Below are 17308 nucleotides of genomic sequence, written 5' to 3'. Positions count from 1 at the left end.
TAACCTCCTATGATCCTATGATCAACAAATAAGGATTCCCTAGCACTGGGTAATGTGCTTTTGTATGCTTCTTATTGGGATATGATAAATCTGTGAAGCTGTTGAAAACGTCAACCTTTCCTAGCTGCAATAATATTTGTAAGGGCAAACAAATGCCAGAGTAGCTCTGGAATCTATGCTGCATTACCTGTTTGCCATGTTGTGCATACTTAGCAGTTTTGCCCCATAATATTTTTTTTTGGTCAAGTTTTTCAAAAGCCATTAGTCCATAAGATAGATATTAATCTTAGAATCTGTGATACTCCCAATGTTAAATGCCCTCTTGCTATAATCTAAATACCAAACTGAAGGTGCTGCACATACAATAAAATTATCACATCAAAACTATGATAACAATGCAAGAAGCTGTGTATAGTTATCCTTCTTTCCTGTGAACTTTTACTTTCATTTTATGTGTTTAAAACACAGATTTTTGTTGGTTTTGTTATGGGCAAAAGTAATGATGTCTTTAAGTGATACTTCTCAAATTTGTTTCTCAAGAACTCTAGGCAAAGTAAAAAATAATGGGGAACAAATGCCTAAAATCAATGGCATGTTTTAACTATTACTGGTATTCACTTGGAAGAAAAAACAAATAAAGAAATAACTCCTGATGAAGGGCTCCTGGCAGCTTGAAGGCTCCAGTAATTGCAAAACATGTGCTAGTCTAATAAAAGGAATTACATCACATATGTGTGCCAATTAGGGTTGCCACCTTTTCAAATGCCCAAAGTGGGACATTTTTTGTAGAAATGTGAGATTTTGCAGGACAAAACATAGCCACAACCAATGCAAAGGGCAGAACTTCACTTTTTTGCACAAATAAAAGCTCATTCTTATAGCATTTGAGTTGCTTAAGCTGTTTTGTATAACATTTGGGTGTTTCAGATACAAAACAACTGTTTTATGCAACTGTTAAAGAAAACTAGGGAAATATTTTTTGTCCTAAAATCTCAGGACATTTAGCATTTTGTAGGCTTTTTGCAGGACACAACTGCCAAAAGAGGGAGGTGGTAAGCCTAGTGCCAATGACTTTATGTTTTCTAATTAGGGTTTCCACCACTTCAAATTCCTAAAGTGAGACTTTTTTAATGGAAGCATCAGATTTTGTAGGCCAGATCCTACGCATTGCAAAGGGCTAGATTTCCCCTTTCTACCGAAAATTTTGTTTTTATGACGTTTTGTATAATAGGTGTTTCAGATACACCATATAGTATGGGAAAATAATCAGTATTGTTTGTCCCAATATTTCAAGACTTTTGCCATCTTTTTCTTTTTTGTTTTCCAGGACACAACTGCCCACTGCCCAGATAGGGACTGTCCGTGTGAATAGGGTTACCACCTTTTCAAATGCCCAAACTGGGACATTTTTGGTACAAACATCATATTTTGCAGGCCAAAACATACCCACTGCCAGTACAAAGGACAGAACTTCACTTTTTTGCCTAAATAAAAGCTTATTCTTGTAGCATTTTAGTTGCTTATTCTGTTTCTTATAACATTTAGGTGTTTCAGATACAGAATAACTGTTTTATGCAACTATTACATAAAATATAGGAAATATTGTTGTCCTAAAATCTCAGGACATTTGCCATTTTTACAATTTTTTAGCAGGACACAACTACCCAAAGAGGGACTGTCCCTCGCAAAGTGGGACAGGTGGTAACCCTACGTGTGAATGGGGACTTAAAATGTTTATTAAACTACGGGTTTTGCATGTATTTCTGAACACCAAGATTCTCAGTGATTTACCAGGAAAATAAAAAAAAAATACAGGGCAAAATATGAGGAAAAGGCAGGGACGTTCAACAACATCACAGACACCTGAATGTACCACTACTAACAAGGCATATTTCCTGGCTACGTGTCCCCTAAGAATACATCTACATTCAAAGCATTTTTTAACAGCTGCTGTCACACTGCCATCTACAGTGCTAGCAAAGAATTCCGGACGTAGCCTGTCCAACCTTACAGTGTAGACTCTGACTCCCTCTGCTGACAACTCGTCAATCAAACACTTCGTTTTTTTTTCTGTCGTGGTTTCTGCTATGACAGCAAATGGGTTCCAAGAGTTTTCCGGTCACAGGTTGCGACCTTCTATAGAAGTCAGGGATTGGCTGATAGAAAATCTTAAAGACCCCTTATTGGACAATTATGAGGGCTGGGTGGAAGTACAACTCTGTAATGGAGGTAAGTTGAGAAGCGTTTCTGGGTTGAGTTATATGTTGTAAAAAAAACAACATTACGTGGTGTTTTTTTTTCCGTATGTGATTAGATAGGCCACCCATTAGTATATTGAATCAGTATCAATCAGTCTGTTCTCTATGACAATTTTTATTTATTCTAAATACTGCGAGTCGAAGCACAGTGTTTGGATATGTAACAAATTGTATTTTCTGTAGTGAATACAATTCTTTACGTTATGCTAAAGAAACGTTTAAACATTCTTCTGTGATTTTGTGTTATAACTGCATATCGGTCGTACAGCCGGCGATATTGAAGTGCATTAACCCACCAATTAGTTAGTGCGGGGAATGGGCGTGGCCGCTGTGCTGACATGCTGGAGGGCGGTGATTAAGAAGCTGGATGAATGAATGGTATGAACAAAAGGTATAATGCTGGACAGCGTTTCCATACTGCACCTAATATTGAAAGAAACAACAACAGCAGACAAATTCAATAATAAGTCTAAAGGGTCTACAGACTCTTCATGTGTAACATTAAGTATAAACTACAAAAAAGGTAAATCTATTAAAACAAAATGCTTGCCAGGATACAATTAAAATATAAAAAATTTTGAAACACTTCTCTGACTCTAGGATGCCTTGATGTACCAAATCAAGGCTTAGCATTACTGAGAGCAAAATAATTGTGGACAGTGACAGACAGATGTGTTTGCACATTGAAAAGTGGCCTTTAGAGGATTAAAGAAAGTTCCTAAAAGGATAAGGCATGGCATTCCAGAGCTTTGGACAGTATCAAAAAATATCTTTCCTGTAGGTACAAGCATATGCATAAGAACTGTGAGAAAAAATTTTGAGAAACATATTTGGTTATTAGTTTCATAAGGAAACAGTTAATTTATTGTATAAACATTTATGTAGGCATTTGTACAGACATGCCCACCTTCCACCATCCAAGAACTGCTTAATACTGTATCTGACAGCTTGCAAAGTACTTTATGAAGCAGTACAGATGATATGCGTAGAAAATAATGCAGATATATTCCATTACTTCAATTTAATATATACTACAAAACAGAATATTACATAGGAAAACTGAGACACAACAATGCCAATACATTTATTACTGCATAAAGTCACATTAATTGTATTTTAAAGTGATAATTGGCATTCATACCTCTCAACTTAGCCATAAATAATCTGGGGACAAAAGCGGACATGCACAGACTCAGCAAGCCCATTCTGTCTGAGCTGCTCCAAATAAAAGCAGCTACTTAAAACATCAGAGCAGTTTTGGTGGGAAAGCAAGAGTTTTAGGATATCCAGGTTAATCGTGCAAAATACTGAACAGCATTTGCTTTTAATGCATAACAGAAAATAGCTGCATCGACACCCTTCCACCCTTTTCTCGGCATAGGCTGAATCTTACTTTTTGACCGCATGAAAAAGTAAACTTAAACACAGCGATTTTATTATTTACCATTAAACCTGCAGTGGGTCAAACGTTCAGTAAATTCAAACTTAACTTGTGTTATTCCTATTCCTACCTAGGGAAAATGACTTGGCAGCTTTCAGTCAAAATGTGGGTGGTATACTGACATTGCTGTCACAGGTGGGATTTGGGCATGGCTTACTACTGCGCATTGGGTGGGTTAATACACTTCAATATTGCCTAAACAGCATTAAGGACGTTGCATTGCTCTGCTTTTATTGTGGTCCACATTTTGTGTTGCTCTTTGTGAAATGTGAACTTGTATTTTGTGATGATGAATCCTGATTTGGGATCTTTTTATACTGTTACTAAGTTGAAGGCTGTACCTACTACCTCAACAAATTTACTCCCCTGCAGAATGGGAAATATTATTAGTTGTCTGATTCCGTATTAAAGAACCACATATATATATTCTCACAGTACTAAACTCCCCCGCGCCATTACTTTTTTAGTTATTAATTTATTAATATGTATGTAGTCCATAGAGCACACTAGTAGTGCTCCAGAATTTGGGAGAAGTGAAGGAAAGATAAGCACTCTTCAGAGCAGTTTGTGCTGGTCTTGCAGTAGAACATTAAACAACAGGCTTCATAGAACAGTAGTGAGAAGCTGAGCAGCTTAAGTGGCAGTAAAATGCTTTATGATGACTCAAGCATACACAAAAGGACAGGCAAAAGTATTTAGCATCTTTTAAAGATGTCAGATGTACGGATAGCTTCTTACTGTTGTCTGTGGCAATTCTAAGTGGTTTATGTTTTTCACAGCAGTAAAGCACTTCCAATTCTACATACCCCCCCCCCCCCCCAATAACTTGTACCACAAAGAATTACTGTCTGGTCTTACTAATCATAACTGATTGGTTATGTGTTCTGGAGGTGGTTGTTGGGATTCTCCTCCCAAGTTAAACTTTGATCAGTGCTCAAGGCATAGCTTTTAACCTTCACCCCCCAAAATAAGGAACGCTAGCTGTCATGATATGGAACCAGTGGGCAAAATATGGAACACTTTTTGACAGCTTACTAATGACATCAAATAGAAACCTCATAGGATGGTTAAAATGTGTTACTTTTAACTTATAAAAAGTTCTTTTGATGGATTAATATGATTCAGTTCTATGGATATCAGTTTATTTATTTTTATTTTCACATGTTTTTACTGGGGAGCAATTTAACAAGCACATATTCGATACAATGCACTTGCATATTAGTTACAACAATCATGCCTGTAGAATTATAGAATACTATATACACTAAGATACATCAGGTATGAATTGGTGTATAGGCATTTCTACAGTGGATAATGAGTAGAAAATAGATGCTAGGAAGGAGAAGAGAGTAAATTAGGAGGGGTTAAAGAGATGACATGGGAGAGAAAAGAATAAAGGGGTTTACAGGGAAGTGTGAGAGTTAGAGAATGTGGGAAAGAGCTAGTAGAATTTATGGCCCATCAGAATGGGGCTGTACATGAGCAGAGCCAGTTGTCAGATAAGTGTGCCTTGAGAGGTTGTTTAAACTTGGATGGGTTGGTGTTATTACAGATATGTTGAGGGATTGCATTCCAGTCCCTGGATGTATGATTGGAGTAAAAAGACTCCCCAAAAGTGTTGTTAGATTTTTGTGACTTTTTATAGGAATTATTTGGAAGATCTTAGGGTCTAGGATATTTTGAAGAGTGGGTCATTTAATCAGGTTGGTGTATTATGGTATGGGCAGTTATGAGTTGATTAAAGGATATGAGGTTGGGTAGTTCTAGCCATTTTAATTGGCAAAGGGCAGCACAGTGGTGGGCTCTGTACGATAAGTTTGTGGCAAATCTGACAACTTTGTTATAGCAGGCTTCAAGTTTGACTTGGTCTGATTTCTTAAGGTTAGTGAAGATGGGCGAGTCATTCAGTAGGGTAGATAGGTGGGTCCTGGCAAGTTTGTCTGGTGGGGCTAGTGAGATATGGTTTCACTCTGTAAAGGGAGACGAGCTTTATGTAGGTCTTTTTGATGACAAGTGCTAAGTGTTTATCGAATCTCAAGCTGTTGTTTGTGGTGACAACAAGCAGTTTAGTATGGGAGGTTCAATTTTGGTATTGTTTGCTGAAAGAATGAGAAAGGAGAGTGTAAGATCAGGTGATTTGTGGCCCTAGAATCGAACCTTGTAGGACGCCTACTGTGACATGTAACAGGAAGGATAGATCTCCTTGCCATCTGACTGCCTGTTGTCAATCAGATAGATAGTTGTGAAACCAAAAGAGGGTTGTTTGGCTTAGGTTTAGTGATGTGAGTTGATCAAAGAATCTTTGGTGGAAAACCGTATCGAAGGCCTTGGACATGTCTAGGAAGATGGAGAAAACTAGTTGCCCATTATTTTTGAGTTGGTTGATTGTGCTGGTAAAGCTTATAAGGTTAGTTATGGTACTGTGATTGGGAGTTGGTGTAGGTTATTGCTTAGAAGGTAGTTCATGAGTTGAGTGTATCTACATTTTTCTAGAATTTTCGATAGTGGGGATAATATGGCTATTGGTTGGTATTTAGAGAGGTCTGTTGAGATGCTGCCTTTATGCAGAAGGATGATATAGGATATTTTCCAGAGTTTGGTAATATATTGTTCTGTAATAAATTTGTTGATTAGAAGAGAGAATGGGCAAGAGCATTTGCTGCTAGTTTGAGATATTCGGATAGAAGTTGATCTGCTGCAAGGGATGCGTGTTTAAGTTTAAGTAATTTTCTTATGGTGCTGGTTTGAACTGGTTTTAGGAAGAACATATTGGCAGTTGCTTCAGCTTTTGTAGGAATGGACAGGGGAGTATTGTTTATTTTTGATTGCCGATAGTATATTGTTTGTAAAATATGTATTAAACTGGATAGGTATTCTTTCACTAGTATTTGTGGTGGTGGTGGGGGGTTAGATTGAGAATTGGCCAGGTAGTAGACCTTGTTTCAGAGCACACCATAATTTTTGCAGATTTTTTTATGTTTTTGTTGGATCTTAGTATAGTATGCTTTTTTATCATTCTTGATTTGTTTTTTTTTTTTTTGTTGTTTTTTTTTTTTTGTTTTTTTAATTGTTTCTTAGCTGGCAGTAGTAGTCTAGGATGCCTTGTGCTGACCTGATATTGTGTCCAGGCTTTGTCTCTCAGCTTTAATAGTTTTTTTGGTATCTTTAGATAACCAAGGCACATAGGTTGATTTTACACGGTTATTCCTGAAGGGTGCTAGACTGTTTTAGTATGCTTAAGAAATTAAGTACTGTACGGCAGAATCAGGTTGGAGATGCTTTAGGGGGGACCAGTCGCAGTGCTGGAGGAGTGATATGAATATCAGGTGAAAAGTGTTTTTTGTTACAAACTTGTTTTATATGTGGCATTTTGGGGGGAATAAAACCTTGCCTAAGTAGATATGTAGGTAGATGGTCGCTGAGGTTGTCAGGGAGGCAGCCTGATAGATGGGCCAGTGATGGTTTGTTGATTAAAGTCTGTTCTAGTTGAGGATTGTATTGTTTGAGTGTATCCATATAGGTTTATAAAGTTAGAAGGGTTGTCAGAAGCACAGGTGAATCAGTTCATATTGAAGTCCACCATTATTATGGTTTCCTGATTAAGTGTAGAGAAAGACCAAGCAAGAAAGGTTTCAGTTATAGAGAGGTTGTTGCCAGGCAGGATGTAGATTGATATAATTATAAATTTTATGGGATTAATTTCAAGACTGGTAATTAATGTTTCAGCATTATTGAGTCCTGGTGGGTTAAGTTTTAAATCATTCAAGTTTTAGTGTATTTGTATAGATTACAGCTATTCCTCCACTGCAGGTTTGCATTCTGCCCAGCCTGTGGATGTTATAACCTGGGGTTAGAATTTCGTTATGTGAGGTTTTAGCCATGTTTCAGTTATGACTACTATGTCAGGGGGGTATAGAGAGAGGAAAGCTTGAAACTCGTATTTTGTTTGTGGGGCTCCTTATGTTCATATTGATAAGAAGAGAGTCAGAGCCATTACATGATAGATTTGTGAAGAACTGAGATTGTGTAGTGGGTGGTGTGTGTGGTGCCTGTTGAGAGGGTTTAGGGCCTGGATTGGGGTGGATGCCTCCACTTAGTTGTAGAAGAGATTTTATGTAGCAGTGGGTGTAGGGGTTTGTGTTAGTTTAGTGTTTTTATAATTTAGATAAGGAGTAACTGGTAGTTTGTGTATATCGGTATGTAAAAATTCTGTATTGGTGCTGTTAAAAGAGATCTGGTGATATGACAATGTGTAAGTAGTTGGTGGAGGAGAGAGGAAAGGGTGGATAGGAGAGGATATTTTTGTGATTAGCTAATTGTGATAGGAGGTAAGATGAAGGGCTACAATTAGTAAAAAATAGGAGAGAAGTTTGTAACAGTAACATTGTAGGATAGAGGGAGTTACTTGTACTGATTTTGGTAGAATTATTATTTGTTAAGCTGAGTGGAGATATGTTGGTGGAGGCTAGTGGTGATGGGAAGGTGGTTTTGTAGGGAGTTGTATCTGACTTGTTAAGCTGTAGGGATGGTATGTGTCTTATTAAGCAGTAGCGCTAGTAATTGGATAATTGGCTGTGGTAGGTATGGTCTGTTTAGAAAAAAATTATAACGGGGGTGGGTGGGAATTGGGGGTTGGGTAGTGGAGCAGGGTGAGCCTGAGCAGACTGAGGGGGAATGGAGTGGGATGAGGCCGAATAGGAATTGGGAGTTGGGTAGGGGAACAGGGTGAGCCGGAGCAGACTGAGGAGGAATGGAGTGGGCTGATCCAGACTGTTTTCCAACATTCGGCCAATATTTCAATCATTAAGTAGAACGCTGCTTATTTGAAAACTTTTCTACACTGTCTCTGAAGTATGTTTTTGGTTGTACCTAGAGGAAAAGTTTGTTGATAGGATTCTTGTATAGTTGCCATTTGGATGAGAAGGTGAGAATATAAGGGGGGAAGCTAGCTAGATAATTATATAACTGAGTGCAATGTATATAAGATGGTTTGGGAGAGTTGAGAGCAGGGTCAAAAGGGGTGTAAGTTAAAGTAGAGAGGATAAGGTGTTTTAATAACTACAGTTAAAAGGGTGATAATAGAGAAGATATTAAACTAGGAATAAGGAAGATAGGTCAACATGGGTAATTTGAGAAAGGATGGATGGGATGTAGTGGGGAGTATTGGGGAGGTAGCAGTGATGTGCAATACAACTATAAGGAGTCTATGGAACAAATGCACTAAGATAGAAAACCACAATTTACATACAATAGCAGGCTGTAGCTGCTTGCCGGGATCCTCGACTTGTATAGAGACTGTTATGTGTGGCCAGGAATAATGAGGCAGTTGGTGTCAGGAGATGTAAGAGGGTCCTTAGCCTAGGAAAAGGTAAGAGCAAATGAGAAGGTTATGAGTTGTGAGGGTATAGTTATGATGAAACAGCATGAAAATCAGGTAAGAGCATAGGGGGAATAGGTAGGTTAGATGGGAAATTACAGGAGATGTTATAAGGAAAAATAAGTAGTAGTGTAGCAGAGAGATTAGAGAACAAATTACCATTCAATAAGAGAATTTTCAGTTGTAAATAAAAAAAATGGCTGTTTACAGGGTTAACAGATGAAGGGTATCAATAGCATACACTTAAAATGCACTTAGATTATAGCATCATGAACTAGAAGTCAGATAAATGTCATTTTTTGTGTATTAAAATAATAAACATTTAGGTTGCATAAGTTCTGTTTGTGAAAACATAACTGGTTTAACTGCAGTTAGAGCCTATAAAACAGTACAGTACAATAAGCAGAGTTCTTAGTATAATCTTGGTAAAATAAAGAATTCAGCTGGCTTGCATTGATTAAAGCTATTATTTATTTATTTACATTTGTTTACCAGGTAGTGTCCGACTGGGTCAGGGACCTGTTTTCAGCAGAGATCTGGGGAGAAAAGGACCAAAACAAGTATTAGACTTGTATACAAGTTACAAATATGATCATGGAAAATACATTTTCAATGAACTTAGAAAATATAAAAGATAAGTTACATAAGTGATAGTGGAAAATACATTTACAATGAACATAGAAAATATAATTACAAGATAATATTTTTTTGTTTTGTTTTTTTCTTATTATTTTTTATTATTTTGATATCTATTTTTTTCTATTTTTCTTTTTTCTGTTAGTGCATTGTGTACTCCAAGTAGAATTGAGTGTTTAGAGCAGGTAGTGAGGTAGTAGTTCTTCGGGTACATATATTATAGTCCACTCGGGCTCACCCCGCTCCCCTACCCAATCGCCAGTTCCTTTAAATTACACCTTGACTACTTCTTAGGCTGTAGCATATATTGCAGTCTTTTAGGTAGCCATCTTTTCACTGCACTTCATTCTGTTTATTCCGTAATCTTTGTAAAAAATGTATGTATCGCCCTTTGTATGTAGAAAGAATTACAGGTGCTAAGGTAACCGCCTGATATAAATACCCCCTTTTAGTTTATTTCACAACCAAAATATACATAAATGCTTTCTAATGCTGAATGTATGAGACTCTTTTGATGTGGAATTTCAAAGAAAATGAACTTTTTAAGATCTAGAATGAGATTCCCCAAAATGAGGTAGGATTCTAGGCGAATTTCTTGGCATCTGTGTCTTGAACATGTTATATTTCGTTATAATAGAAGAGTTGATCATAATCTATTATATTGTTTTAATTCTGCATGACCTATTAGGGCAGATATGTTTGATTTGCTGGTCTTCCTTCTTTTCCTAGAGTGAAGTTTCTATCCTAAGACTGTAGGAGTATAATGCCCTGCCATGTCCTACCGTACAGTTGAGGATCTTTTCATTTATTTAATTGACAGTACTCGGAACTGTTGCTTATTTCCACAGTTTTTTTTTTTTTTTGGTAATAGTGTCGCCAGTTACATTCTAGTAACTCACCATCCTATGTTTTTAATTGTCTTTTACAGAAAATGTAATGGAATGTACAGTGGCTCAGTGGTTAAGATCTCTGTCTCCCAGCTCCACAGTTCAGTCTTGATTTCCTGTCACTCTGTGTGGAGTGTGCATGTTTACTCTATGCTTATGTGATTTTTTTTCTCCTGAATACTCCATTTATTTTCCACTTTCCAGAAAACACATTGGTTATTTGACTTGTCTAAGGTGAAATGACTGTAATCACTGTTACCATTGCAGCATTTCATGGTTGAAAAGGGTCCATAATGAGTATTTCTCTTACTTGGTTAACAAATTTAATAAAATTAAAAAAAAATCCTTTTTCTTTCAGTTGCAGAAGTGCAGAAATTAAATGGCCTTCATAAGGGATAAAGCATTATTATATTCAAGTGCTTAAAGTATCACATTTCAAGACATTTGCCTCATTTGCTCATTGAACTGTGATAGCTGAGTTGTTTTCTAACACAGTCCCTGAGGAGTCTTCTGGATAGAGAAGGACAGGGAGCTAAGGAGACAGTATTGTGAAATTTCACATATATGTGCTGAGAAGTAGAAGCAACACTGAAATGGTGTCCTGTAGGTTTCTGAGAGGAGTGCAAATTGTTTCCTGTAGTTCATGGTTTGATTCCCTCATCATTCATTTGTCTTCTGTCAGACTGAGCAAGTCACTTAACCATCCAGCACACCCAGGTAGCCCGTGAAAAGGGAGCAGGTAAGTAAATAAAGGTGAGAAGGATTCAAGTCCTGTCTCTTATATGAGGCAGTGTTGAAATCTTTCTATAGGGAGGGAAATGCACTGAGAGATGAGGAAAAGTATTTAGGGTTGTAATTGCTATCTTAAGCAGTGGACAATTGATGTCTGATTACTTGCAGAAAAAAATGGAAAGATAAACAATGAACTTTTGGAATGGATTTGTACGTTACTCCCAAGTTAGAGCTTTTGATGGTTAATGGTAGTGTCATCAAGTTCTTCCACTACTAACATCACTTCTTGTCATCTTCCCTGCCATTTCAGAATGTATTTCACACCATCTCACACAGTTAAGTCATTGCTTTCTGTGTGGTAACAGTGGTAAATAGATGGGTCATGTGTAAAAAGAGGTATTTCTCCACATCGAGTCCACCGACACAGTTTCCTATGCAAACCAAACATGAAGCAGTTATATTTAACCATGCCTCCCAAGTCATTCCTGTCAAAACCATGAGCCAGCACTTCCCCCACAGTTTCCATAGCCAACCTGATTATGATCAGTATCTTGAGACGGTATAAGAATCGTCTCATTCTGTCTATCATCTACTACTAAAACAGCATAACAAATTGTGTGAGAGGTGTGTGTGTGTGTGTGTGTGTGTGTGTGTGTGTGTGTGTGTGTGTGTGTATAATATATATATAGTTTTATATATATAACTTGCATCAAGGCTGGTAAAGCAGTATGGTACACTAGAGCTTTTGCATGTCAAAATAACCTTCAGAAAGATCTGAAACATATCTTAACTAGCTGTAGAACTCCATCAATGACCCAAGAAAGCCACATTGCCTATCTACCGGAACTGGAATTAGAATTAAACCCAGTGCCATTTTCCTAGGTGGTCTAAGCAATCCAAGAATAGACTGGGAAACCTACACCACCATTAGTGCACCGTAACAGAGATTCTTGGGCGTTGTCAATACAAATGCCTTGGAGCAATTAGTGAGATTATCCACTAAAGGGAGCAACATCTTGGATCTTGCCAATACTAAATTGGGGGCTACTTGCACCATCCCTTGCATATCTTTGTCACTTGTTGGGTCTGACCATAAAGCAATCTCCACCAACTCAGTAACCAAAAACATGTACACAAACCAGCTCACGCCACTCGCTATGTAGTCATGGGAACACCGGTAAAAACTTCTTCAATATTAACCAAGGTACCAAACAGTCACTTTGCACAAACGATAGCAGCAGCCCGCTTTGAGCATAAAAATCCAGAATTTATTTTAAAACACTGTCCAACTGAACAAATAGTTAGCATTTTCACCTGCTCGCAGTGCAGGCTTTATCAGAACTGAATTACTTCATTCCTTAAACCCAGTTTAAAATAATCTTTTTGGCGCCAAAATGTGCACTCACATTTAAAATCGTACTCCACCAAACAAAAAAAAAACATTATAAATATGCCTAAAAATGCCTAACAATAATATGTATATAAAAATGCAATCAAATCTATTAACAATCACTTATTAAAATACTACTATATCTATTACATGTAAACTTTTTCTTTAACTTATTCTTCCAAAATTTTTGATATATTACACTCTACTGATAATTATGAAGTGGTATCGTTAAATGAAGTGAATTTAGCGTATAGGAGAATTAATCTTCATCCGGTAGTAGATCAGAAACCTTCCCTTTGGGGGTTGCAATAGATACTATGTTAAAATCTATTTATGGAAAAATTCCCCATTTGGTGAAAGATTCTTGGGAATTTTTGGCACAATATCCCATTTATGCCTTTAATGAAAGTATAAGGTTTGTTACTATAGATGTAATAGATCTATATTCCTGTATTCCGAAGGGTGAAGGTTTGGAGGCATTTGTTAGAAGTATGAGGAAGTATGTAGATTATGATTGGGACAAAGTTTGTCTTATTATGGAAATGATGAGCATTGTGCTCGAATATAATTATATTTATTTTGAAGGCGAAATCTTGAGGCAGAAAAAGGGTGTAGCAATGGGTGCAGCATGTGCCCCAGTGTTTGCTAACCTAGTTATACTTGATTGGGAAGAGTCGACTATTTTTCCAAGTGAATGTTATAAGAATATCAAATATTATTCACGGTTCCGGGATGATATTTACATTTTATGGGAAGGTAGTGAAGAGCATTTATACCAGTTTTTAAATTATATAAATTCTAGTAGTGGGTTTCTTAAATTTACTTTTTCTCACAGTCAGGAGGGTTTAGCGTATTTAGATTCTTTTATTTTTAAAGATAATACTCAATTCTTGTCTAGAATACATAGAAAGACCACTTTTTCTAACAGTTATTTAGAATATTCTAGTAACCATCCAAAAAGTTTGATGAGGAACATATATAAAGGACAATTAGTGTGAGCAATAAGGATGACATCGTATGTAAATATGTTGGATGAAGTGGCTTACATAAGTATGTTATTCGAGGATAGAGGTTATGATTTAAAAATGATGAATAAAGTAAAAAAACAAGTAGTCAAGGGATGGGGGACTATTTATACCCCTTTATTAGGGTTGGCTTATAAAAATTCCAACTATAATTGTGCGATTAAATAATATTACCCCTAAGTCTATCAATTTAAGTAGAGCCTGTATACTAGAGTACGGTCCACATACATTTAAAGTTAAGGAAATTTTAAATAAAAATTGGATTATCATTCAGGCTGATTCATATGTGTCTAGGATAGTAGGAAATAGGCCCTTATTTGTTAATAAAATGGGTCCAAACATTAAAAGAATTTTGGAGAAGGGACCAATACAAGTTTATAATACTTCTATGCATACACATAAATGTGGTCATTGCAATTGGTGTTATTTGATTAACACCGATGAAGGTGTACGATTAGATAGTTACTAGGACCTACGTTAAATTTAGACAAGGAAATTGCAGAACCAAATTTGTGGTTTATATTGCATTATGTGGTTCCTGTACAGCCTTCTATATAGGAAAGATGGAGAGGCAGTTAAACAAACGCATTTATGACCACATGTATTGTATAAAAAGAGGGGACGAAAAGAATGCCCTATACAGACATGTTAAACAGTTTGGTTTGGACCATCGTTTCACGTTTGATATTATTGATATCATTAGATCAGACCACAGAGGGTGTGATAGTAAAGGGTATTTATCCTTACGTGAAATGTGGTGGCAATTATTTACGGATGCCTCTATGGCACCTGGCCTGAATGACAATATTTCAATCAAACCTCTGCTTGGTTAAGGCTTTAATAATGTTTATTATTAAATTGTTTATTTTTAAAACATATAAATAAGATATATTATATACTCGTTGGTATGCATTCTTATGTATTTATTGTAGGTTTTCATTTTATTTAGATTTTTAACATTTAATATTCTATTTTTAATATGTAATAGATATAGTAGTATTTTAATAAGTGATATTGTTAATAGATTTGATTGCATTTTTATATACATATTATTGTTAGGCATTTTTAAGCATATTTATAAGTTTTTTTTTTTTGGTGGAGTACAATTTTAAATGTGAGTGCACATTTTGGCGCCAAAAAGGTTATTTAAACTGGGTTTAAGGAATGAAGTAATTCAGTTCTGATGAAGCCTGCATTGCGAGCAGGTGAAAGCGCTAAACTGTTTGTTCAGTTGGACAGTGTTTTAAAATAAATTCTGGATTTTTATGCTCAAAGCGGGCTGCTGCTATCGTTTGTGCAAAGTGACTGTTTGGTACCTTGGTTAACATTGAAGAAGTTTTTACCGGTGTTCCCATGACTACATAGTGAGTGGCGTGAGCTGGTTTGTGTACATTTTTTTGGTTACTGAGTTGCTGCGAACGCTTCTTTGGTTTTACAGTGGATATATGCTATGGAATCTGATCGGGAATCCGGACAGGTATCTTCACCAAAGGTACAATTGTTAACCATGCAGCAAATACAAACTGAATTATTAGAATTAAAAAGTGAAGTTCAGAAACTCACTTCACTTTTTGCTAATTTGGGATTGCCGTTTATGTCTATTAAGGACAATGAGAATGTTAGCGTCTTGCACAAACAACATAATTGCTTATCTGCTGAGGCAGATAAGGGTAGTACAAAAACAATGGGTTCGCACTATTTGTCCCAAAGACAAGGTTCTGGTGACAAATGTTCTTCCGAATATATTGATAGTAGGGAGTATAGTGGTGTTAATCGTTTGGTTACTAGTAATGACAGTTCCTTGGATAATATGGTGAAATCTCCTAGTATTCCGAATGGGCAAGGGGTGTGTGGAGAATGAATTAACATCATTGATTTACCTTCTAGTTTACGTGCCAATGAATTCAGGAACAATAGTAGAGTTGGCTTTCTGGATTATACGATTTTTCTTTTGGCGATACCGATGATGAAGCCAAAAGGATAGGCACTAAACCAAAGAGAAAGGCACCGAAGAGAACTTATGCACATACTGTAACTGATAACACAGGAAAAGGTACTGAAGGTTCACCAATAAGGTATAGAACGGACAATGCGGACAATGCTGCTAACAATAATAAGCTGAAATTATTTTTAGATAAAGACTGTGGTTTTGATCATGAAAGACTGCAAGACAACTCCTTAGATTATGTGGTGCCCAAAGGGCCATTAAAGGACATTATTTATTCTTTTGGAAAGAAACTAATGAGATTAATTTGTTGAAATTGGACAATGCATACCTGAGTAAATGTGTTAGTTCTAATATTATTCCCAAGGGTCTGAGGTTTTTTTTAAGTACCCTATGGGTATAGATATTAATGAAAACACTATTAATGAATTTAATTTATTTTTTGATAGATGTGGTGTTGAATATATGAAATTATTGATTAAATATAATGATGAAAAATTAGTTAAATGTGTGCAGGAGGTAGAAAAATTAAACAATGTGATTTTAAAGGATTTACTATTTACACAGTGGGAAAGATTATATTTAAAACAATTTAATGTGGCCGATTCAAATGCTAAAAAAGCATTTGACAGGAAAATTAATAAAATGAAGAGGGATACTCAACAATATAACAATGGTACTGCTTATCGATGGAGGCATAACACTCAAGTTCAACATGATTTTGGTTATGATGAACATAATCAGGATGATATGAATTCACATTTTTGGAAAAACAGGCGGACTGGCAAGACAAGGGACTGGAAGTGGGGGGGGGATTGGAAAAAAAAAACAACAGTATTAATAGGAGAAAATGGAAATTTGATAGGAAATGAGGTTGTAGGACAGGAGCTTGAAAGTGAGGCACTAAATACAGATGTTCGATCCAGCTTCACTAGAGCGGGAGTCATTAATAGTTATAAACAAGTCAACATTTATAATTATTATACCGATGTAGAACAAGTGTTTCTCATTTCAACATTTTTTCAAAAGGTTTAAAATATATTACTACAAATTTCAAATTGGTGGATAACATCAGTCAAGTCAAATTATATACTAGGAAATTAAACCTAGCAGTTATGTTTAACAATGATGACAAAGAATTAAATAGTACTAATGGTCCCAGTAGTTTGAAAAAGAAAAGTACATTTATGCCAGCCAATCATCCAACTATAGCGGTATTTGAGAAATCAGTTGTTAAACAAATATATGAGTTGAACAATAAGCTTAGGGGTAATAAGATTAAAAGTAATCTATCCGATGATGAAATAACAATTCTACATGAGTTAAAGAAGGATAAGACAATCCGCGTAATGAAGCCTGATAAAGGCGGTGGTATTGTTTTGTATGGCCAATTAACTTATTCTTCCAAAATTTTTGATATATTACACACTACTGATAATTATGAAGTGGTATCATTAAATGAAGTGAATTTGGCGTATAGGAGAATTAATCTTCATATTGAAGAATTTTTAATAGAAAAGCGCATTTCATTAGATACATATAAATCGTCATATTGAAGAATTTTTAATCAAAAAACGCATTTCATTAGATACATATAATTTTTTAAGAGTTGAACAT

At 36.1% G+C, this 17308-nt stretch overlaps 1 protein-coding gene across 2 annotated transcripts in view; it reads left to right on the top strand.

Moving 5' to 3' along the window:
- The first annotated feature begins 2079 nt into the window (after positions 1 to 2079).
- The window catches only part of ANKRD39 (ankyrin repeat domain 39), a 426259-nt gene continuing 411030 nt past the window's right edge, over positions 2080 to 17308 (top strand). For both annotated transcript variants that reach the window (XM_044084385.1, XM_044084384.1), the window contains exon 1: positions 2080 to 2229. In XM_044084385.1, coding sequence (XP_043940320.1) covers positions 2088 to 2229 — 142 coding nt within the window. In that variant the 5' untranslated portion in view covers positions 2080 to 2087. The remainder of the gene's footprint in view (positions 2230 to 17308) is intronic.

The sequence above is a fragment of the Protopterus annectens genome, chromosome 9.part0, assembly GCF_019279795.1.
Source record: "Protopterus annectens isolate FY-2018-M chromosome 9.part0, PAN1.0, whole genome shotgun sequence".
In the NCBI taxonomy this organism is placed as follows: domain Eukaryota; kingdom Metazoa; phylum Chordata; order Ceratodontiformes; family Protopteridae; genus Protopterus; species Protopterus annectens.
The sequence above is the reverse complement of the archived record's forward strand: the minus strand, read 5'-3'. Positions and strand labels throughout refer to the sequence as shown.